At 37.9% G+C, this 26,114-nt stretch overlaps 1 protein-coding gene across 3 annotated transcripts in view; it reads right to left on the bottom strand.

Moving 5' to 3' along the window:
- LOC121297134 (protein FAM13A-like) overlaps positions 1-26,114 on the bottom strand; it is a 60,540-nt gene that overhangs the window by 13,042 nt on the left and 21,384 nt on the right. For all 3 annotated transcript variants that reach the window (XM_041223223.1, XM_041223206.1, XM_041223216.1), the window contains 8 exons: positions 25,624-25,665; positions 16,368-16,409; positions 15,868-16,047; positions 14,474-14,663; positions 10,935-11,011; positions 10,222-10,264; positions 4,852-5,002; positions 648-864 (listed from right to left, as the gene is read on the bottom strand). In XM_041223223.1, coding sequence (XP_041079157.1) covers positions 648-864; positions 4,852-5,002; positions 10,222-10,264; positions 10,935-11,011; positions 14,474-14,663; positions 15,868-16,047; positions 16,368-16,409; positions 25,624-25,665 — 942 coding nt within the window. The remainder of the gene's footprint in view (positions 1-647; positions 865-4,851; positions 5,003-10,221; positions 10,265-10,934; positions 11,012-14,473; positions 14,664-15,867; positions 16,048-16,367; positions 16,410-25,623; positions 25,666-26,114) is intronic.

Below are 26,114 nucleotides of genomic sequence, written 5' to 3'. Positions count from 1 at the left end.
GGTCGCTCTTCTTTGCACTCTTTCTAGTGCAGCAATACCTTTGGAATTGCACCGGAAAAGCAAACTCTCCCAAGAGATAGACTGAACGCTGGTACTATATTGGGTCTTTAAAAAAATATGCATTAACTTTAACACCAATGTACAAGCACATAATACAAACTTGAAGCAAATAAAAAGGATTCTGAGGCTTATTCTGTTATGTGCTGAAAACTGGGGACAAAAACAGCTTCACAGACCACACGTCTGGGTAAAGTATTTAATTTAGTACTGATTTTCCCTAAGGCACCCCTTGCTTTTAGAAAAAAAAAAAAAAAATCTATTAAAATATGAACAAATGTTTACCATTCCAGTAATAATATTCTGTATGCATTTTCCATTTGCAACAGCTGCAATCAAAGCCATGCAAGGCTTTTCTCTCAAATTAACAACTGTGAATGGTAAAGTAGGAGCACAGAGCTGACAGAAGCACACCTCTGTAGAATAATCAGAGGCTACAATTAAGGTGAAAAGAGGCAACAAGGAGTACAACGGCAGGACTGTTTCAGTTCAACAGCAAAGCACTTGTAAGGATTAAGTGATTTGAATATTTAAATCTCTGAAGTAAGACAGCAGAGATGCGTTCAGTTGTGCTAATTTCTGTTCCTAACCTCATGAAGGAGTGAGCATTGGGGGGAGAGGGGGGCACTTCTGGGTCATCCAGGTATTGCTGGCTCTGCCCGAAGGCGTAAAAGCGTGGTGAGAGCATGGGGTCACTGTCCTCGTCCATGAGCTGGCGGATCAGGTGCCCCCCGGCTTGTGGGGAGAGGCAGGCTTCCTCCATGTGAATATGTTCCCTCTGCCACGACGGGCAGGCTGGCACTGGCTCTGTGAATCAATAGAAAGAGCATTCATGTGTCATCTCAAACTGACACCAGAACTACTCATACTACTAATACTGTCATATGACATTTAATCTCAGTATTGAAGACTGTTACATTGCTTAACCATTCTGACCTGAAATTAGGTAGAGTGATGTAGCAGCACTATCACCGTTATGTTTCACAATCAAAAATAAATCACAGTTCATCATTGGAGCAATGGTTTATGGTTTCTGCTGGTTTATCTTGGAAGAGCCTGTTTTTAGATTTTGTTTATGATACTAGTATAAATCTGTGCAGATGTACTAGATCTAATAGGCGATTCATTTAAACTATGTAGTAGGAAATATATCAATCAAGTGACAAATGCTTTTCTTTGTTTGTTGATACCGAGCTACTCTGTAAATCAGGACACAGCATCGAAAACCTTACCCTCAACTCTGAGGTGCCAGACAGCTGGCTAATTGATACATGCTCACACAACTGTAACTTTATATCTTGGTTCAACAGCACCACCCCCGCTTAATTAGAAATCTCATACTTTAAAAGAACCTCAGAAAAAGATAGGTCTGTCACAACAATGAAAATATAAGCCTCAAAGCATGGCATGTGTACTATATATTTACAGCGGGTCGTTTGAGTGTGGAAGGTATGCAAGTACATATGTACAGATATATGTTGGCAGGGAGCCTTAAAAATAAATATCCAACAGTTAAACTACCTCTTCAGGAATGTGGCTATAAATGCAGGCAGAGGTCAAGGTTATTTTGGAATCAGCAGAGTTCAACCAGCAGATCACAGCGATTAAAATACCTACCAAAGAATGAAGCTGATCAAAATTAAAAGTAATAATAACAGCAGAACAGAACGAAGAGATGAACGTCTGTATTTCAACTGAGAGGGATACATATGAATGTAATCTCATTAATACCTGACTTGACTCTTATATCCAAGATGATAATCTTCCTATACTTAAGAAGCCCATCTGAGATGAGTCGCTTCAGCTTCAGTAATTGGCCAGACTTGATACTGATAACCATAGCAAGAATGCTATTTTGTCAAAATAAAAGTAAATATATTCTTTTTATTTATTGAACCCTCAATATTTCTCTCTAACTATTAACCCTAAGCAAAATATATAACTAACTGTAAAGTAAATAGATGTGAGATTATGTAGTGTCTCTGACATTTTATGCTTCTGTGTATAAACAAACAAACAAAAAAAAGGCTATCAGTTTTATCTGAACATGCCATGATATGTGTGGCTTCAATCAATTCTCAATGTCAGACATTTTCTTCGCAATGCTGCATCTCTGGCAGTTTGAACTTACCATCATAATAACTCTGCTGCCCAATACATTTGAAATCAGTGAAGACGAGAGTGATAGAAAATAGAAATGAAAGAAAAAGGAAGAATGAGACAGCTGGGACAGCAGAAGTAACATTAAGCAACACAAATATGCATGTATTGATTTTTGAACCTTTAACAGTGAAGTAAAGATTATGAAAAGTAAGAGGCCACAGCAAATCAGCGAATTATATTAATTATCAAGCAAGCACAACTAAACTGGCACAAACACAACAACTGTTGTTTTTTTTGTTTGTGTTTTTTTAATCTGACTGGGTAAGGTTTCCTGATGTAGGACATCACCCCTGAGGATTTCACATGCACAGTTTATGTGTTAAGCCAATCAGAGCTGGGGAAAGCTCAAGCCTGTAGTGATGCATGAAATTTGATCAGTCTGCCCTGAACATGCCTGAAGCCTTACAGGATGATTGGCACATCAGCGTCACACAGAAACACAAGACAACTTTTAATACAAACTAAATGTTGATTTTCAGCATGAAGGATTGGACCCTTTTATGAAAGTGGGTATTAACTAATCATTTTTGTAAAACTGTGTCATCAACAGCACTGCAAAATTTTATTTTAACCCAGTTGTTCAGCACAAAATCAACTTCTTTACACCCTGATGCACTCCCTTTCTTATTCCAAACAGGACATTCCTGCAGATTACCTCATATTCCTCCTGCTGGGAAGAGAGAGGCTGGAAAACTCCTGGACGGGCTCTTACTCACCAGGCACCTGCCAATACCCCTCCTCTTACTGATCAGTACCAAAACCTCCTCCTCTTACTGATCAGCACCAATACCCCTCCTTACTGATCAGCACCAATATCCCCTCCTCTTACTGCTCAGCACCAATACCCCTCCTCTTACTGATCAGCACCAATACCCCCTTCTCATACTGATCAGCACCAATACCCCCTCCTCTTACTGATCAGCACCAATACCCCCTCCTCTTACTGATCAGCACCAAAACTCCCTCCTCTTACTGATTAGCACCAATACCCCCTCCTATTCCTGATCAGAACCAATACACCTCCTTAATAACTTTCAGAAATTTAATTTATCCTATAGTTCTGCAGTGCTTTACTACTCCAGTGTGGGTGGATATTGCAACAGTATACCAACAGAGGAACTCATTAACTTGTGTCAGCAAAACACATATTCCAGATATGGGTTGGGCACCTACAATATATCTTTACAGTTATCAGTGCTCATGTTAGTTTAACAATATTTTACACAATACAGCCTCTTGTAAATATTTTAAGACATTCAAATAACAAGAGGGCTTTTAACAACCATTGGGTGGATCTACAATGACTGCTGGGATGACAAGTGGATGCAGTAGGTGCAGTGTAAAACAAATGTTGGTGATTAATATTTTTGTTTTGACATAGTTATCAAGGTTACTTGTCGATGCAAGTTTGAGAAAATGTTATTATTTACCAAAAGAAGCAGTGAAACTGTTTAGTTTGCAATCCGTCAGCACAAGGCGAAACTCTTAATGTAATCAGCCTTTACAAGATGGGTACTGGCAAACCAAACACTAATCACTCTCCACTTAACACTCAAAGGAGATCTAAAGGAACTGAAAAAAAACAACAGCAGCAGTTACAAGCTCTTCACTGCCCCCTTCCTTTCAAATATATAACTCGAAACAAAAACACAGTTTTCATAGAGATTTACAAATCTATTCAAGTGTTAAATGCATTTTAATGCAGAATTTAAAGTTCAAAATGCATCTTTACAGTTGCCTTAGTAGTTACCTTAGAGCAAACCTTTCACAGGTTTCAGTCAACAAATCTTAAAGATTATTATATCAATGAACTTGGTTTTGGATTTAAATGACTAAAAACCTGAATTAAATTCAGTAACAATACAGCTTAAATAGCAGAATCACTACACTCAAAAGGGTCAGTGCAATGCCAAAACATAAACACGTATTGTTGCTTTTTAAGTCTTACGGTTCCCATTTACCAGCAAAATAAAAAAAAAAAAAAAACATATTTATAAGAATGTAGTGTTACTAATGTAAAGAAAAGCACACATGGATAATAAGCAGTTAAGTACTCTATTAAATATGCATACATGCAAGCATTTATAAGTATATATATATATAAAAAGTTTTTTTTTTTTACATTTATTTAAAAAAAAAAAAAAAATATATATATATATATATATATATATATATATATATATATATATATATATATATATATATATATATATATATATAAAATTATAGAGTTTAAAAACAATGTGATCTGCTGAAAAACACCAGCATGCAAACAAGTCAGAAGAGATCAGAGATTGTTTTCGGTATCCTCCCTGTCTAATCCCACATTTCTAAAACTAATAACAACTACTAAATAGTAACAGTACAGTATGTACTGTCTCTTAAATATAAAACATGATCGCACCCTGTACTGAGTCAAAAAGACATGAAGCAATATGTTTAGAAGATATAAAAAGAAATCTTCCTCTGTAATACATTTAGATTATTAACCATTTTACTAAAGTAAAACAACAAAACTAACTGAAACAACTGAAATAAAACAATAAAAAATAAGCATGCAGCCTATCAATACAGTGTCCATATGTTAACTATCCATGTGGCTGAAAAAGCAAGGCAGAATCATAACAATACCTCCCCAGTTGTTGTCCTCCGTCAAGGCTGACAAATCCAGTCTAGGAACCTCCGGTACAGAGCTTTCTTCACAAACATCCGCTTCTTGGTTTCTTTGCGTTTTAGCTGTCTCGCAGCCACTCTGCACCTCCTGAATCTTCATAGCTGAGTTCTGCAATGATCAACAATAGCTGTAGCACTCTCCTTAACTTCAGTAATAAAGCTTGTCTGCGTGTCCCTGCCTTCCAGATCTAATGCACGGTGACCCCTGAATGCTAATTGGTCCCTCCCAGTGGCCAGAATATCCGCCCATCTGTCTTCCTCACTGTTTTTCTCTTCTGTATGTGCTATTATCCACGATCAGCTCCTTGGGTTGTTTACTTCAGTAGCCAGAGAAGTAAAGTGAACAAGGTTCTGTGCAAGCTGTGACTTTGTAGCAAAAGGCAGCTCGAGGTTTTTAGCAGCACTCTTTCTTGGTGTAAAACCAGACGCTGCTTCAGGCTTCTGCCTGCAAGTTAAGCTAAACATTAACAGTGTACGTGAATGCTTTCAAGCTGGCGGAGCAGGCTTATTTCATTAGTGCCAGCTAAGCTGGTCAAACACACTGTGATTTCCTGGGCTTGTTATGTAGCCGGGTGTGGGACTTGGCTATTTATAATGCAGCTCTTGGTAATACAGAAGGAACCTACAAATGTAACAAGCATAATATACTATGTTTAACTGAAACCAGAGATGTTCCATTATTTAACTTTTTAATTGGGGTGGATTAGTAACTTGTTTCAGTTCTGCAAATTTTTAGTTTTGTTAGTCCACAAGAAAAAAAAAAATTGCCAGGAATTTCCAGTCTCGAAAGCACTCTAATTAGCCTTAAAAGCTATTTCATTAATGCAATTAGTTTGTTTAGATTACATTAAGGGGCTGATGTAAGGATAGGCACAGTGCAAACAATTGAGCCTGCAAAATCTGAATTGCCTAGTGAACAGGCAATTATTTTGCACTGCCTTTGTAAGCTTATGAGCAATGCAAATTACTCAACACGCACTAATAACGAGCCACAACCATGATAGCGAGGGTTGCAATAGTGGCTGCACTTACAGCTCAGCAGTGAGGTGAGTTAGGAGTACAGAGAGCAGTGGGTGTTTTATAGACGCATACATGAGGGCACCCCCACTATGGTCCAGGCAGCAAAACCAACTCTTCAGGATGTCAAAAGTTCTCTTGATGACATGTTGTGTTGCTACATGGGCATGTGTGTAGAGAACTTGAGCTTTGGTTTCTGCATTGCTCAATAGTGTCATCACCCAGGGTCACAGGCCATAGCCACTATCCCCTAACAGACAATTGTGTCGTATTATGTTATAATTCGGGACAATGCGAAAATTACAGTTCTGGGGAGTCCATCACCAAAAACTTATATTAAATAATCCATTAACATTTTACTGTATAAATGATATAATCACTTTGTCTTAGGAAAATAATTTTGAATGTTTTTGGTGTTTTTAAAACTGAATCCTTAAGATACACTCTGATTAAATGCAAATTAAATACCAAAATAAATAATTTGTTTTAGTAAACACTTTACTCAATAAGGTAAATAATACAAAATCTCAGTAGCTTTCCATCAAGGGTATTAAACAGTGCTTTGCAATAGATAAGGCACCATCCGACGTTACTGACTTCACCCTCTCAGTTCTACTAGCCTGTTGTAATAATTTTTAAAGCCGTCCGGTTGTTGAGCCGGAACACTGTCCTCCGTAGCGAAATGACTCATTTAGTTTTAGCTTGCTTACTTGTACACACCTGGGGTTCTATGGAAGAAGTTTTTTTTAGTTATGCTTTTTCAGCTGAGACTACCTGAAGTCTACTGTGACAGGGTGCATCTTTTCCCTGTGTGTTTTTGTATTATTTTATAGTATTCTTATTTCAAATGGTTGATTTGGTGTTTAAAAACACATTTTATTTTACAACATGAATGTGGTTAAAATTCCCCATCCATGCTAAACTCGTGTAGAACGTGGCAGATTGATTAATCTATTGTTAATCTGGAGACGGTCACATGTATAAAAAAGCCCAGCTTTGGCTGAACAAAGTTGTTTGTTCAGAGGCGGAACGTGAATAAAGAGAAGTGAAATAGAGAAATAACAATTGCTACGTGTGACGGTTATACACCCGCACGATGCTTGTTTGTTTTGTGTTCAGTGTTGCTATCTGTCTATTTTGGCCTACATGCCGTTTACTTTCAAAAGTGTTTCTTTTTGTTTAAATATTTTATTTATTATTAAAATTCGCAGGTGATAAAAAAAACTGAAATATCTTGCTTGCATAAGTATTCAACCCCTGTGCTGTGGAAGCTCCCTGTTTGCACCGATGAAAGAAATTGCCCCAACGAGGACACAATTGGCCTCCACCTGTGAACCATTAAAGTTGCTGTCACATTTTCTGGATAAAAACCCCACTGTTGAAGGATCATTGGTAAGGCTGTGAATCTGAAGGAAAATGAAGACCAAAGAGCATTCTACAGAAGTTAGAGATAAAGTAATACAAATGCATAGATTAGGGAAAGGGTACAAAATAATATCCAAGTGTTTGGATATCCCAGTGAGCACAGTTGAATCAATAATTAGGAAGTGGAAGCTGTATCACACCACCCAGGCACTGCCAAGAAAAGGCCGCCCCTCAAAACTCAGAGCTCAAACAAGAAGGAGACTTGTGAGAGAAGCCACAGAGAGGCCAACAATCACTTTGAAGGAGCTACAGAGTTCAGTGGCTGGGAGTGGAGTAATGGTGCACCAGTCAACCATATCACGAGCTCTGCATAACACTAGCCTATATGGGAGGGTGGCAAGAAAGAAGCCGTTACTCAAAAAGTACCATCTGAAAGCACGTCTAGAGTTTGCCAGAAAGCATGAGAGTGACCCAGCTGTGATGTGGGAAAAGGTTTTGTGGTCAGATGAGACCAAGATAGAGCTTTTTGGCCAAAACTCAAACCGCTATGTGTGGCGCAAACCTAACACTGCCCATGCCTCAAGACACACCATCCCTACAGTGAAGTATGGTGATGGCAGCATCATGCTGTGGGGATGCTTCTCATCAGCAGGGACTGGGCATCTTGTTACAATTGAAGGAAGAATGGATGGAGCAAAATACAGGAAAATACTGCAAGATAATCTGCTTTAGTCCACTAAAAAACTGAAGCTTGGGATGAAATTCACCTTTCAACAGGACAATGATCCCAAGCACAAGGCCAAAGCAACATTGGAGTGGCTCAAGAACAAAAAGGTAAATGTCCTACAGTGGCCCAGTCAAAGTCCTGATCTCAATCCCATTGAGAACCTGTGGCACTGTTTGAAAATTGCAGTCCACAAGCGTTGTCCAACCAACCTGAACAACCTGGAGCAAATCTGCCAAGAAGAATGGGCCAAAATCACTCTGACACTGTGTGCAAAGCTGGTACATACTTACCCCAAAAGACTTAAAGCTGTTATTGCAGCGAAAGGTGGCTCTACCAAATATTAATGTGTGGGGGTTGAATACTTATGCAAGCAAGATATTTCCGTTTTTTATTTTTCTTAAAAATATTTCCCAACATAAAACCAATGTCACCCTACAATAATTGATTTTGAGTTTAAGTGTTTAAAAATAAAATATCAAACAGAACGAAATTTCAATGTACCATTTGTAATTTGGTAATATGAGAGAATTGGTCAGGGGTTTGAATACTTTTGCAAGGCACTGTATATATATATATATATATATATATATATATATATATATATATATATATATATATATATATATGTATTATCATAAACAAGGCTAAAACAACAACAAATACTACCAAGCAGCACCTTCTGTTTCACTGACAGAATTTTACATAGAAAGTGCTGGTGTATCACAACGCGTGACCCAGATCTAGCAGCATATACAAGAAAGTTACAACTATAAACTCACTCAGCTAAGAGCCCTGTGAACAAAGAGTAAAAAGGGTCTATTTTGAGAACAAACAACAAGGAGCCAAGATACAAACAAAATAAAAAAAAAATAGCTCTGCTCTAAACTCACTAATGCTGCCTCTGGCAGCAGTGTGTCCACTAGAATTAGCATTTTATTTTTGCAATGCGGGTCCTAATGTAGCACTTTGCAGCAACCCCTGCCAGGAGCTTCCAACTCCAAGCAATCATGATTCTATAAACAAGGCTGCAGAGAGGACGCCTGAAGTGTCCTGCATGTTATGCCTCTGTAAACAGCTGACACATTGTTGCTTGCTCCTGATATGTTGTTAATGAAACTGATTAAACCAGATTCAGGTATTCTCATGCCCCTTTTCCACGGACACATCCAAGCCATGCGAACCCCAGGAACTGGCGGTACAGGGGGTTTTCACTAGCTATTTGTCGAGCTGAGCGAGACCCAAACTGTACAATTCTGGCTTCACAGGGGCACTGCAAATGATTTTCATCATGACTTTGCTTCAGTCAGTACACCCCAGGAAGACAAAATGGCATGCAGCAAGTCAGAGGAGAGAAAAGTAAATTTTAGTTGTATTCAATAATAAACTAACAAATACACAACCAAAACTCTGGTCCGCCATCCTCAACCCAAATACAGAGCCTCTTAAAACCCCATCACACAGATCCGTAGGGGCTCCGGAGCTCAAGCACCCATGGTGAAAAATAAGCACCCACCCCAGTTTTGGGTTTATGCAATAAAGGCAATTAATAATCTGATGTTAAAAATGTTGCCCTGAAATCAAAATTTAAAAAATGGCTCAAATTTAAAGGTCCTGCATAGTCAGCCCATTCTGGTACAGTTCCGTCAAAATGTAAATGTGAATGCTTCAGAATCAGAACTATTGCTGTTGTTAAAAGTAAAATATTCACTGCAGAGTACCATTAGGTGGCGATAGTATCAATTTAGGTGGTGGCTGTGTCAAACCGGAAGGCGCAAGGCGACCAGTAGACCACTGTTCGGGATGAAGTGTTCATGTGTTCATGATGTCATTGTATTTCTAAAAACGGAAGGAAATGGATATGGAATGTGCTACCCGAGTACTGCAATTTTGTAAGAATCTTTCTGACTGTGCCTTTTACATCCTGCATTGCAGAATGCTCATTCTCCAGCCTCAGAAGACTTAACTATCTTCAGTCACATGGGAGCCGACTTTTGGGTGCTTTGAAAAGGGATGCCGGGGTGGGGGGTGCGGTCTGTTCAGGGAATTGGTGGGTACAGCTTCTGATGACCCAATTTAAAGACATTACGTTTCACTGTAATCCACTGGATGAGACTGTCAGCAATCTTTTTTTTTTTTTTTAAATCTAGATCTCTGGTAAAGTCTTGAAGAACATTAAGGATGGCAACATGAACAAAAAAAACCCCCCAAAAAACACTCACCAGTGGTAGCAGTACAGAGTCATCATCGTTTTGGTTTTCATTTCTGAAAAGTTTAAATCAGAGTTTTTAATTTTCCATCCATGCTTTCTTCAGCAGTTAAATTCAATTACAACAGAAAAATTACAACTATTGTAAGAGTGATTACTGTTTCATAAAAACTAAATTTGAGTGTGCTGTGCCTAGTTATTATCTTTTACTCTCTGGTATATCAGTTGGCTTACTTTTGTTTAATCCGATCAGATAGACAAAACAAATGTCATGTTTCCAAAAGCAGCAGCAGCAGAACAATGTTGCTTTGTTTCAGAGAGATTTAAATCTTTGTTATAAACACATTTCTTTGCACCACATATTTTAGAGGACTTTCTTATATAACCTTGAATCTAACTAACAGATCAAACTTGAAACGCATTAACAACTTTTCATATTTAACTCCTAAAGTGTGCAAGCTCTACCATTTGCATTCATTTTTTCAAGTAACGATTTTATAATTAAAAAAAAAATTATCACATAACAGCACGTACTTTAAATAATTCAATAAAATAAAATAGTAACAGAACACTAAAAAAAACAAAAAACACTTTTCTGTTTACAGGAACAGGTGGTTGGTTGATTGAAAAACTAACTGTAAACCAGTGCACTAAAATATCTATGCTGTAAATGTATTCCATATACAGATACAAGTATAAAGTACATGCATTAAACTGCAATCCTACCTTTCTGCTGATAGACAATCCATGTACTCTGACCTTGTTCTGTCCTGTAGACTCAATGTGCCAAAACATTCCATTACCTGAAACAAGGATCCTGTTTTTAGTGAACACTAATAAATGTACAGAATACATCACACAGAGCAGGCTGCAATTTGTATCTTCTGCAGATTTTCTTTGTATTGCAATGGAGTGTAATTATATTATTTGCATGTACTTTCCTTGCTTTTAGAGTAAACACCAAAAAAAAACAAGTGGGCATTTGCATTCCCAACACTTGTTTTTCAATCAGAAATAGATACTAATCTGAAATGTAAAGTCACAAATAAATGTCATTTAAAATGGAATCACTGTGCACATCAGTGCCACATTGCTATTCAGCGACTCAAAAAATAAAATCATCTTCAAGAACAGAAAAAAGATCATCTTTTTAGTCCCCCCCAAAAAACATTCTCCAGTGGTTTGTACCAGTTAGGACAGTGTGTATAAAGGATTTTAAAACATCAAATACTCAGATCAGTCTGAAAGGATGAAGCTGCAGCTGAAACTAGAGAACAACACACCACTGGGAGAATCCTGCCCACTCACCAATACATAAAACAACTTAACACATGATAAGTCACTTATCTCACTCTAAAGCATGAAATGACAGAAACTTCCAGTAGTTCTCAGGCAATATAAATGTGTGACCTCATTCTCAACCCCCCTTTTAAAACAGCCACAGGTTAAACTATGCTAAACCCCATAAAGGCCTTGAAACAGCTGAGCAAGCAGTTAACCATTAGATCATCCCATCCTGGCTGCATACAGTTCCAGTCAGAGGGGACTGACGGACCAGCTTTGATCACAACTGCAGCCTTTGCCAGGACAGTGCTCATACAGTATTAAATATCACATGTGCCCGTGCGCTTGACATTTGGTGGCATCTGTCTTAGCTGTCTGAGAGGAATGCATGTCACAGGCCCTTACATAACACAGTATTATTCATCAAAACATCCTCATGGATTGGTAATTGTCAAAACATCATAAATAACTACAGCAATTTTTTAGTACTGTTGCAGGGCTAATTGTCTTTGATGTATTCTTAAATAACAAGCAATGAAAACAGACATCAAAGTATCAAACATCCATATTTTTACTGTTATGTTTTGTGGAAAAATATATTAACACACAAACACAATAAATGTGCAATAAAGCGCCTTCAAACACACACCCAATTCGGTTAGGCAGAAGATAACATATCTCTGTGGGCTTATAATGAAAAAACACTTTAAAAACTGCAAAGTTAATTGCCAACTTGTGCAAGGCACATCTAATAAAATCATATCTTTTAGATTTTTATCATTCTTTGAACATTGAGTTCTAAATTACGTAACAAACAAACAAACCAACGTGTGTATTTTTTTGCAACCATCAGCAAATGCTATCTACAGTCAAATCCATTTACAATGTACCTGGGATATAACGTACACACTGATATAAAGAACCAGTATCATGCAACTGAATAAAATGATATTAAATCCTGTTTAAATTCTCCTTTCAGTACGTACAGTATTAGTGCATACTTCCTGTTATTACACACACACCGTGGTGGCACACAGTGGTCTGTGCTCGTAGGCCAATTTCTTGCTGTTTGAACTTGACCTTGCTTTCTATTACTCTAATTTATGCAGTATTATCATGGCCAGCGCTAAACGATCGTCAATTTCACTTAAGGACGAACTGTACATTATTGGAGAAATCTTAAAGGGACGAAAGCAGTCAGAATTATGTTGTCAAAGAGCTCAAGTTTAAAAAGCAGCAGTCGCTGAGGCAGTCGTCTAAGGCCCTGTCCACATTAGAGCAAAAAAATCGACAACCGAGTTCAAAACCGATTTACCTGAATCCTAGCCCAACAGTGTTAGAGCATCCAGATTGCCGTAATGGAACTGAGTGAGTTTAACTCGGTTGTTATTGAAAAAACATTTCACTGAATGACTGTATCCCAGAAACCACTGTAATGTTTTTCTTTCTTTCCCCCCCCATTGTAAACATTGTTTATTTTCATTGAAGACGGGAGCAGAACGGAGGAGCTACAAGAAAGTACCTAAGTAATCAAAGGGGGAATCATTTGTATGGGGTAAAAAATGCCCATGCCACAGTAAATAAATTAGATGGGCATTTGCACAAAAGGAAAATCTGGGGACATAAGACGTTCTTTAATTTAATTAAAAGTCTAAATAAAGACCATTAACTTGCTAATATGTGATGGGATCTAAGATAATTTAAAAAGTGTTTTGGACACATTTTAAGTTTTGTGTACTACAGTACATTAGCATATCTGACTGTACCAATGGAATATAACAAGAACAAATCCTCCTGTATTTTAAATCGGGTTTGTCTTTTCTTTATTCTCGTCTCATGTAACCAGGGGGATTATGGCAACGTACTACCGCAATGCACTAGGGGATATCGGAGGATACTGTGTTACCAGACTCGAACACGGGTCACTTCCACATTACAGTTAAACCAGTTTATCTAACCCAGTTATGCTGACAACCGAATTCGAAGCTACCTCCTGAGTAGGTTTCAAACTCGGTTGTTGAACTCAGTTATGAACCGTGTTTAGTGTGGATGCAAATCGATTTAAGCACTTTTAAACAGGGTTTGAACCCTTAACTCAATTCTAAAACGCTAATGTAGCCAGGGCCTAAAAACCTCTTAAAATAGCGTGCAGGCAATGATTACTGTACTGTACCTGAACTGACAGTTTGTATGGTTATGTTTACTGACTTGTAAATTATTATTATTATTATTATTATTATTATTATTATTATTATTATTATTATCAGTTTTATTTCTATACTTTATTATTACTGTACTGCATTGTTTTATTAATTTATTTTACTAATTACAGTGCAGTATTATTCAGTACATTAATTACATTTTTTTTGTTATTTTTATATTCATTTAGCTGACAATATTTATCAAAGGCAACATAGAATTTCTGTATTAAATAATTAAAATACAGAATGTTGCATACTGTATAGTAATGTTCAGTACTAGTTACATTACATTGTTTTATATTGTTTCTTATGTAATAAACCTTTATACTACATACATTGTATATGCACATTAATCAGTTAGTACTGTACTAGGTTTTGATTTTTGTGCTGATTTGGCGGGTATGTGCATGTATCTGGTTATTACATACCTGTGTTATAACATACTGTTTTTACGGTCCCAAGGCAGTACGTTGTATCAGAGTTTCACTGTATTTTTCTATGGTAAAAAAAAGGTAATACACATAGAGTCTTTGTGAGATAAAATCTTTGCAGATAAGAATAATATCTTTCCTGAAGGAATGACTAGATTGCGTCTTCATGCGAGTGACTAAACAGGAAGCCCCCTTTCTCCAGATTATATTTTAGACCATCGTTCAGTTTTGATTTTAACAGCCATGAAACAAGTCAGTCAGACAGTCTGTGATGGGATTCATTTTCAAAACATGGGCTTGTCATTGTTCATTGTTCACCAGCGCTTTTGTAGGATGCTGCCGTACTTACAATCAAGCCTTCCTTGTTTTCTTTCAGCTCAGAAAGCTTGGTGATGGACACTTGCCTCTTCAGCTTCAAGCTCTCCTCGATGTAAGAGGTGCTGCTGTCTCTCTGCTTCTTCTCTCCGTCCAGTGAGTCCGGTTTACTGTCTTCGGTCGTGCTGAATACAGAGGGAATATTCTCTTTATTGATATCGTCCCTAAAAAAGAAAACATTCTCTTTTCAAATGATAGCAATGCATACAAAGGATTCAACGTCTGTGCAGTTTAAAAAAATATAAAAAAAGAAAATAAATTCACAAATCTTCCAGTTAGCCACTTTTTTTCTCCTTCAGTTAAATGATTTATACAACTGGTCAGGGAAGTAGGGACTCTACCGAGTGCATCTCACTGCAGTTCTTTGACAGTAATTTTTGACTAAAAGCCAGGTCTGGGCATACAGTATTTATATTGAAAAGGAACTGTAGTCCAAGTATAGGAACACCTCCTAAGAGAACACTTTGGGAAGATTCAATTTCATCACTTCTAAAGGAACAGGAACTTCGCTTAAAAGAACACCTTTTTGGCACCAATAATGATTTGTTGCTAACTGATTCAATAGGATAAAGTACTGTTTTGTAACTTGATAACTCATCATCATCAAACTCTATGCAAATGGTTTATTCAATATTTTCAAAAACGACTTGTCATCGCGAAAGTAACGGGGTGCTGTGTTAATAAACATTGTGTTAAAATTCATTCTCGTATTCAGAATTACTGTTAGAGCTGCTGCTGCATTTTTACCATATGTAGGGGTGTTTTATTAATTAACTTTGCCAGTTACTTTATTAATGTTAGTTTGTCAGTCAGTTTATTAACATAAGCTTGCCTATTGTTTTTCTGTTAATTTCACATGTTGATGCATGTGCATCATGGCATAAGTAATAAATACATTTGTATTTATTGATTCGTGACATGATTGGCCTTGGCATAGTGTGTCTGGTGGTCAACTCTGTATTAGAGAACACTTCGCCTAAGCAAACATTTTGCTAGCTTCCCCAGGGCTGTTCTCTTAGCCAGAGACTACTGTATTACCAATCCTGCAGCAGTCATGCAAACAACTGCTAGCAACACTTTACAACATAAGAAATATTATAAACAATCAGTCTTAGGTCTTCATGAACAAATAAATAATAAAACTAGAATAAATGTAACATCTTAATTTCCAGTGTAGCGAACTCCGTTTGCACTCATTTTTAAAGCTGTTTCTGACTGAGGCAAAACATGCTTGCAGCAAGCTTCGGCTGCGATTTGAAACTCAAGACCTGTTTGTGCTGCTCTCCGTCTGTCCTGTTCCAGCCACTAGCAAGCAAACATGATTATTAAAAGCAAAATAGCCCATTACAGTATTATTCGTATTCCTACATGTCTTTGTGCCTCCATGTCTCATCCTGATCTCTCAGATGTCGTCTCCTCTGCCTGGTAGTCAATGATGAAGTGGAGGATGACGTCCCTGATTCAGATTCCTCTGAACTTTGACCCCCACAGCTGTGCACATCAAAGAGGTGCTGCTCCACCGCTGATCTGATTGTCTTCTCCAAGTGACTGAAATGGGAATGGAATTTGTCACGCACACTTTAATCTACACATTATATACAGAAATATATCCTCTGAGTGCAGGGAATACACAGATGTACAAAAACAGCAAGACTTGTCTTGGCAAACCTGTGATAATGTGTGGTCAGGCCCAGACACAGACAGAAATGCACAGCAGACAATTACACACTCTGTTCATACAAATATTTGATATGTTATAGTATATAAAATATATTGCGGCATAGCAAACAATGTGATGTGATCCAATGGCAATACTGCTGTAACTGCAAAATGAAAGCCAGGGGTTTATGAAATATAAGAGCACTTACTCTTCAGATGCTGGTTTATGACTGACAGATGAGATCTGGGCACTAAAGTAAGGGAGAGACAAGAAGATTAATCTGATGAGTGGAAGCCAACAGAGCACTTCTGCACAAGAATTACGTAGCTCATGGTTTCCATGTGTCCTTTGCAAAGCCGGCACACTCAATCCATGTTTAGGATTAAACCAGATGCAGTGTCATCAATTATTCCTTAGGAACCCCTGTCCTCACTCTTTCTGGCTCTCAAACATGTGTATTCCTGGAAAACAACAGGGTTTCACAACTCACTGTGCCACCACCCACTGAATACCGAACCACACACCGCATACACAGATTATTCCATTCAAAAAAAAAAAAAAAAACATCATACGACTGAACAGCAGATTCATTTCACTTGGCTCTAATTGCATAGGTATTCTTCCCTGGGGAAAAATGATGAGGATTGAACTGGCAATGCAGCAGTTTTCTTTCCCTCACCTTTCTTTTTCATCTACTGGCATTTAAAGCAGAGCAGCATGAGCAGTAGAGTAAAAATAAGCAATGCAGCACAGACTGAGGGAGAAGGAGTGGAACTGTACCGATTCTCTCCCCCCTCCCCAATCTGATTGGCTCATAACGTTATGCACTCTGGAATACCAATTATTTTATTTTCAAAACACACTCAAATCAGCAACAACTGGGTTATCAATATATCATTCACTGAAAGACAGGGCATATAAATGCCACTGAGATTATATACAGTGTACATCTCAAAACAAACTGCTTTCTTCATTGATTATACCATCAAGAAAGAAAACAACAACAACATGGCTTGTGTTACATAACCAGTTATCCATCAATAACTTAAAAACACTCAAATTCTGGGGTAAAACTATTAACACTGTTTAAGAGCTTTGAAACACGTGTCTACTTGTTTGAAGCTTCTTGTAGTTTCACTTGATTAAAAAAAAAAATGTTTCTCAGTGATTGATAATGTTAATGCAGGTCCCAGTACTTTTGCAAGTTGTATGCTTTTTTTTTTGCTATATTTAATATTAGAATCAACAACCTTACAGCTGGGATATTAGATTTACAACCCCCACCCACAAACAGCTATGAGATTTTATTTTTCTGAAAACTAACTGTATTGTTTGCTTGGGGGGGGGGGGAGATAAGTACACTACACCCCCCATGCTGTTGGGGTCCAAGCCTTTTGTTCATTATACAAGTAAAATTACACATACCTGTTCGCCTCATGTATGCAGTATTCTGCCTTTGCTTTATTCTATTCTGAATTGAAGCTGAACTTTTATTTAAAAGTTGAACGTTTCAAAATACACCAGTTTTTATTCCAAATCAACCGACATGAAAAGTTCATCGGATCCTCAAGTTTTTTTTTTGGTTTTTGATTGATCAATTTTGCTTCATCACATGGTTACAGAACAAGCCAAAAAAACAATGCTTTTTGACAACCTATATTCAAGACGCTGCTCCTTTTTTCAAACGATCGATATAACTCCAACCTTGAAAAGCATGAAAATAATTAAATGATTTTCATTTCAGAGACATAGTTACATGTAGTTTTTATTAAGACAAAATAGCTGACTTTACTGCAGAGGTGGTATACCGTTCGTGTACAGACCAGGATGTTAAAAGTGTGAGTTTATATTATATTTTTTGGTTTTGTTCTGTTTTTTATTTAGGGTCCAGGGCCCTGATTCATTATAGCTGAAACTTTGTTATAATGAAGGGCTTTATAGTCAGGGTGCACTGTACATGCAAATAGATATATTCATCAATACCAGACTACTGAGTTTAAGCCTCTGTTTCTTCTAAATTTACTCTGGCCTTTTTATTATTATTTGTTTGGGCTTTAGCTGTGGCTAGTACACCAAATTAATTCAGTACCTGCGCTATTTCATTTCATATGTGTGGCAGGGATGAAGCCCTACTGGTGGAAATAGTTGGTGTTTAGGTGATTTCACTGTGCACTCTATACGGTGTTGGTGAGTTTAGGCGAATGCCCAGCCTGACACTAGTGTTTCTAGCAAGTATTGTTCTATTTAAGCTTTTTTATTTTGGCCACTGTGGCTTGTTTGTCTGTTCCTGTTTGATTTTGGCTATTAAAAGTACAGAACAGAGCTTAAACTGCAGCTTTTCTTGTCTCTAAGTCTCATTCATGATGCTATCCTGCTACATTTGTGTGGGTTTAGCACCCCCTAGCGACTCAGAGCAGGACTGCAGTTTAAAAAAAATGCCATGATGTGCAGCAGCAGCAGGAAGCTGAAAGTAGTTTGGGCTCCTCAAGGAAGAGTGCCCCTACAAAGATCCCTGCTTCATGGAGGCATACCATCGGTATGAGCCAAAGGAGGAGGACTGCCTGCCCAAAGGCCACAGAGGGAGGAGCCACTGCAGTCACCAGCGCCAAAAGGCGAGGAGCTTTGGCTGTCTAGTTCCAAAAGGGGAGGAGCTGCGGTGTAACAAAAGGGGAGGAGCCGTGTCCTTCTCCAGTGCCACCCCCCCCCCCCCTTCTCCTCCCCCCCCCCCCCCCCCCCCCCCCCCCCCCCCCTCCCCCCCCCCCCCCCCCCCCCCCCAGGGGAGGAGCTATGGCCGTCTCCAGCTGCACGTCACATCCTGCCGAAGTGCCCCGCGCCGCCGCCCCTGCCGGAGTGACCCGCGCCGGTGCCAGCTTCACCACCATTTTTTTATAAAAAATAATAATAAATGGGCTCCCCTGACAGAAGGACCAGGACCACCATGGCCAAAGAAGGAAGCAAGGGGACCTCTTCCATTACAACCCCGACCAACCCGCCCGCCAAACCACCCACATGAATCTGGAGAAAGAAAACCAGACAAGGGGGAGGGGGTTGGTGTTTTAAGGGGGGAGGTGGTCCATTGTGACCATGTGTGTGTAGCACAAGCAGGGAGGTATGGCAGGAAAGAAGTTCTGCTGGTGTAAATGGTTGGTGTGTAAGTGAGTTTCACTGTGTGCTCTGTATTTGGTGTCGGTCAGTGAAGGCGAATGCCCAGCCTGACATTAGTGTTTGTAGCAAGTACTGTTTTGTTTAAACCTTTTATTTTGGTCACTGTGCCTTGTTTGTTTGTTCCTGTTTGTTTTTGGCTATTAAAAGTGCACAATGGCACTTAAACTGCATCTTTTCTTGTATCTGAGTCTCATTCCTGATGCTATCCTGCTAAAATATGGAACACTTTCCAGGAAGCTGATCTTCTCTAAATATGTAGCTTTGGTTGCTGACTGTGTTTTGGGAACAATATTGAATATTCCAGAGCATATTTGTTTTAAAAGCAAACCCACTTCTATTCCAAACTGGCTGGTACAGTTATTGTTAAGCTCTCATTCCAGAAAGACCACAAAAAAAAAAAAAAACCCACACACACCTACAATTTGAAACTGCATCAATGTCAGGTTTTTGTTCCTCATATGTGGTTTACAGAAGCATCCCACATATCACATTACACCATAATACATTTGTTGCTATTTGGTACGATATACAAGTTCCATTTTGAGTGGTTATAAACATTTTAGAGAGCAACATCTTTGAACACACAGCTACGCACCTTTTATACTTAGTGAAAGCAACACATAAGTTTATTTGCAATTTGCGTCTCCTGCAGAAAGGTGTATTGCCTCTAAAGACTAAATAAAAAAAAAAGCTAATTGGCTATGTTTGTAAAGAAAACGGCAAGGCTAAACCAAGATTAACCAATTCGCTATAACTTTCTATGGTTTGTTTGTCTGTCCCTAAATAACCACATCCTCTTCTGTTGACCTTTTATTAGCACCGATACACATTGCTAATAGGGAGCTACAACCTTTCCAGGCAAAACAGAGAATGGGTATTAGCAAAATAAAAACCTAATTGTGAATAGGACCTATATAACAGTCAACAAGAAGAAAAAAAAAAGTTAAACTCTAAAGGCTGTAATCGGCCAAGTTGCAACACAGAACATGGCATGTTCAGATTAGCAGAATGCATGTGACCTGAACCTCATGATGAATCCAACCAGACACGCTAAACTAACAAGTGTCACACAGAGTGTCAACAGTAACCCAAACTCATAAGGTACAGTATGAGAGAAGGAAGTTGGAGTGCACTTTGCACTAATATCTAATAATACACAGTAGACACAGAATAAGATAAATAATTAGAGCTTTAGAAGTAAACACAGCAACAGATGCACCGTTAAACACCGCGACCAATCACACACTCACCCAGTGGATTTATTCTTTTTAAGATAACATTTTGTAGAACATATCTTGTTTATAGCAAATATACATAAAATGAATGCACAAGTTAAGCATCAATATAGCAAATATAAATAAAATGAATGCACAAGTTAAGCATCAACAGTTTCTTCTTGTGCTAATGCTAACAAGATAAAGATTTCCTTCCCTTGATTTAATTAGCAGGTATTTCCAAGTAGTTTAATTAAAGATTAAGTTTAAGGGGATTATTCTGACTATTCACTGGTACAATTGCCAACATTTTTGGGAGGGTGGGGCATTTGGAATTTTAGTCAAAGAATAATGGAATGCTGCTGTAAACCAATAAATTAACATTCTTTTAAACACATTAACATTTACCCTGTCTATACTGCTTGCCAAACTACAGAATATTACAATTAGCTAACAGTGTAACAAAATAAAATGTTTACAGAAGAAAAAAAAGAAACTTTTGGGAAATTTTCCAATCACTAAGATTATTTACCGTTTCAGTTGATGCATCTAATTGCAATATTGACATGTACGTGACTGAATCCTCACATCAAACTTTGCTGTTCCCTTTCATCTCAGCTAATCAGATTCCTCTTTCATCGGTCATTTTACAAATGGAAAATGCCCACCAGGTTTAGGACCTAATGCACATAATATTTTAAAAAAAAATTCACAAAAACAATTGTCTTGGTTGATAAGGTCATGTCACTGTGCTTGCATCATTCTTAAGTTTCCCAGTGTTTATAGGGTTCACAGGTACAATTATTTGCAATAAATTACTCACAATGTGAAATGTGTGTAGGAAGGTATATTTGACCGTTTACGCTATTTAAACGCACATTTCAAAGACAAAATATGAAGCTACGGTACTGATGCAGCTCAAATTACCTCATATGTTTCCCCTGCTCACAGTTCATGAAAAAAACAAGACATGCCTGAAAAATCCCCAGATAGCAGAAATATCTACTGCTAGTTCAAAAAATAAATACAACTCTACCATAATAGGTTATTTTGGCATTGGTCACTACTGCCAGGAATCTCCACTTCAATGTGCTCTCTGGACTCAACCACCCTGGCTATTGCATTATAGCTTTATATATTTGAATTGTCTGGGGATACATTTAGCGGTCAACCAATGATAGCATAACATAAGAGCTACCGGTTATTGTAGTCTGTAATCAATTACTTGAACATATGTTAATCATCCACTTAAAAGGCAAAACAAATGAATCAGATTCAGTGAATTAGAAATTACCCCAATAGCAAGGAAAAATACTTAAATACTTAACAGCTATTCCATCGGATGGGATCAGTCTAATGGAAAAGGTCTCTGTGATACATATTCACAGTAAGAAAAGGTTTCAAATATGATAAAGGCTAAATCAAAGGTTCCCAAGATGCGCCCCCCAAAATGCTCTTTGTACATTATTGTAGTTTTTGGTGTTCAACTTGGATCTTTTGTTAGGGAAAGTACTATTGTAGTAACAGTACCCAGGACGTTACGTAGCAATCATATGTAATTGCATAAAAAGCGCCAATGTAATGGCAGATAATTTATGAATAATTAATGCTGAACTTTAAATAGCAATGTGTGATTATTTTGTTGATTTCATAAAGAATAAATAAATAAAAACATCAAGGTAAAATACAGTCAGGTCTGTGTTTTATTTCTGCACATTTACTATGGAAATAGCTCTAAATGTCCACACCATGGGGCAATTTACATAATTTGTTTAGTTCGAATTTTGCACATCTCAAACTAAACTATTATCAAACTGTACATACATTCAGCTCTTAGTGAAGTGGAGTGAAGTCAAGATGCATTCTGCCTCACTATTGCAGGATAACCCACAAAATAGTTTAATTGGTATAGTTTGAAGAGTACCTATTTCGGTATTATCTTCTTTAATTGTTGTGACCAGGACAATGTAAGACGTGACCGCATGATATTGGTGCTCAAACCTAAGCCTGTTGTGGCACCAAGACACAGGTTAAAATACAAATACATTTCAAAGCTGCTGGTGTTGCAGTGATAGTAATATACATTCCTAATTTAAGTACAAAAATGTATAGGAAATAAAAAAAGGTATGATTTGGGACATATTTCAGTTTCATGAGTGGTACATTCTCTTGTGCGGCCCCCCATCCCCTGCAACCTCTGGAAATTGGCCCTCCATCACCAAAACTTTGGGAACCCCTGGCCTAAATAAATCCACAGTAATTACATAAATCATGCACTGGTATGTTACATTCATCATGCCCCGGAACTTAGAACGTTGAACTTGTGCTAAGGAATGTCCATGTCAAGTTTCATCACACAGACTGCTGTAAATGTGGAACTGTTCCCCAAGGGTTTACCTACTTAAATAAAGGACTGACTGAGACTTCACCATACCAGTCAACACTGAGTCTTCAAAATAAGGGAAGGCTTTTGTATATTGAAATCTTAGTGGCCTGAATTGACGTGAATAGCTACATAAAACAAAGTCATGCAACTATTCCACTTTATTACTTGGTAGAGTGATAGACTGTGAGACTGTGTTCCTTCTAATTGCTTTTAAAAAGGGAAAAATACCAAAACAGAAAAGAAACCATGACATGCTTCACAATAAAATTCTCTCTGCCCCTGTGGTTCTTATTGTACTGTAGTTGTAGGTGGTGGCATGACTCTAATTGTTTTTACAAACTGAAGCTAATGAAAAGCACTCTGTGTATTCTGGTAAAAATGACCAACAGCCATATTAAAGAATGAAAGGGATATGATAGGAAAAGTACAGTGCTGGCAAACATCCAGATTATGACCCCTAAATGCAGTAACTTTAAAACTTAACATTACATTATTAACAATATTATTTCCTAAACTCATAAACAACTTAATTTTACCATGTAATTTAATACCTGTTAACTATTAAATGGTAAACTATTAAAATGACCATGTGTAACAGGGACTGGCTGTCTGACGTAGGCATGGTGCTGCAGGAAGAGGGCAGCAACCCCGTGGGATCCGCCTATCAGTCAGGGCAGTGACACAGAGAGGTGGGGAAGAGGGTGTGTGGGCTTTCCCTCTCTCTGAGTGGCTGGGAGGTGCGCCTTGGGGGGATTGCTGGGCCTATAAATGAATGCTTTGTTGTTCCCTCAGATCTGCCCCTCTAGACCTACAAACGAGCTAGCGGAAGCGCTGTTCGTCAAGACCGTGGACAAACGGAGAAAAGAAAACAAAAGAAATCCAAAGAGAAGAAACTAAAGAAACAGAGAGAGAGAGCAGAGAATCCTTGGGCAGAGCCCGATAGTGTCCAGAAACAGTTGAGGGAACAGCAAAGTGTTGGACACAGAGACCCGGGTCGTACGACTAGCGACGACTGGAGAAACGATGCGGAGTGCAGCACCTTTATTTTGTAGTTTTCATTACTGTGTTTTATTTTCCTTTTTCTTTCACCTTTTCGTTTTCACTATTCTTTGAGCACACCTGCGAGTGCACCCGCAACCAACTGTGTACCCTAACGTGGTATTCAGGAGGACCTGAATACCATCATTGGTAGCCAGGCCATGGACAACAGCACCCTCTGCAGGCTAAAAGAAATCATTAAAAAGAAAAGAAAGTCTCCTGTGTCAGTGGCTACCCACATCCTACCACACCATGTAATTTAACACCTGTTAACATCCAAGAGTTATATACCTATTTGTTTCAGGGAAATATCCAAAGTCATAATAATTTAAAGAAGTAAAGTACGATTTAGAACAATCATCATATCAAAAAACATGAAAAGTCATACATTTATTTTTGGAAATAAATTATGTTAACAAAGAAAATGGTATCAATGCAACTGGCACTCTTTACTGAATGCAACTTTTAACAGAGATGGGACCATGTTTTCAAAGCATTGTCTCCATTCTTTAATTATCTCCTATTTTTTTAAAGAAGAAAAATCAATGTTAATGTGACAAAATCAGAAACACAAACCTTCAGAGTGGTTCTGAGAACTTGGATTATATTCCTTAGTTAATTGTGTAAATGTTAAATACCTAAAGCTGACCAGCAGAAGTTTCTCAGTAGAGTTGTGAGTTTACATGACCAAGTTCAGTACCTACCGTCTCAGAATGAGTGGTATACCTGACACCCAACACTTGTTCTTACTTCATAAACAGAAATTATGACAATAACATAGCCACTGCTAACGCCAAATAAAACTTGGCCCCAACATAAAGATCTGTCACCCAAATTTTTGGGGAAAGTACCGTTTCCCAACAGCCTGGTGGAGAATTACATTTTGTACTGATGGAAACCAGGTGCATAGCTAGGAACAGATTTTTACTGAGGCAAAAATCTAATTTTCCCCCCCTGCATATTCTGTATATCTTACAAAGGTGAAAATTATTATCTTATAAAGCCTGGATACTATTAATGCAAACTGCAAAGCAATATAAGTCGCTAACTCTTTAGCCAGTGACCCACACTGGATGATATTTGAAATTTCATGACCCACATTTTTTAAAACAAATTTTCCCCAAGCAAAACCATACCAGCCTAAAATTACCCTATTCACACTTTAGAAATATGTGATACTAAAAGGGCAAGAAGAATATAACTTATAAATATGACTAAGTAGATGGGTTTTTACCTTCATTGACAGACACTGCTACTGAAGTTAATGCTGAGACTGGTGACACTGTTGCTACAGCTGCAACTGGTAAGACTGGTGCTACCAGTGCTGCAACTGGTAAGACTGGTGCAGCTAACTATCCATGACGCTAAATCACATCTATACTATACCCATTACTGGCCACTAGAATAACCAGGCAGTAGTTTTATCAATCATTATATTTTATAAAACGGTCAATTTTTTGAATGGCCGGAAATTAACAACATGTTTTATGCATATGGGCCTAAGTCTGGTATACCAATAATTCTAATCTCTATTGCCCAAAGTGGTAAACAAATCTGTTAGATTTTATTTATATATACAAGCACGCACACACACAAGCGCACACACTGCAAACTATGTAGAAAAACTACACACACGTAACGAAAAAATAAATAAGATGTACCTCATGTAAAATGGAGACATTGGCCTTTCATCATCTTGAGAGCTGGAAAAAAAAGAAACAACTAGTTTAAAGAATATACAATTGTTATTGTACTACATAAATATCTGAAGATATCTATTTCAGATGCCCTTGACAATAAATACTGTGGCAGAAAAACAGCAACATCATCTGTTTTTTTCCTCCAGCACAGGTTAACTTCTTCACATCTCAGATGAAAAACAAACATAAAATCCATTGTAAACTACCGTAGAACACTGAATACGGAAAATCTGATTTAAAACTATGATTATGAAAATAAAAGCTTTAGTGAAGTATAGTCACTGCGCAAATGCCATGAATATGGAAGCAAGGCAAAATGTAAGGTGTGCCGAGTATGAACACAGAAGTAAGAAAGTATTTCAATAAGACAAGGACTGCATTGAGGAAATACTGATTGGTGTGTCCATGCTTTGTACAGACAAATGTGTTAGGCCTTTAGTTTGAGATTATTC

Source organism: Polyodon spathula, chromosome 2 (genome assembly GCF_017654505.1).
Source record: "Polyodon spathula isolate WHYD16114869_AA chromosome 2, ASM1765450v1, whole genome shotgun sequence".
Taxonomy (NCBI): domain Eukaryota; kingdom Metazoa; phylum Chordata; class Actinopteri; order Acipenseriformes; family Polyodontidae; genus Polyodon; species Polyodon spathula.
Note: the sequence above shows the minus strand (reverse complement) of the source record. Positions and strands in the feature narration are given on the sequence as shown.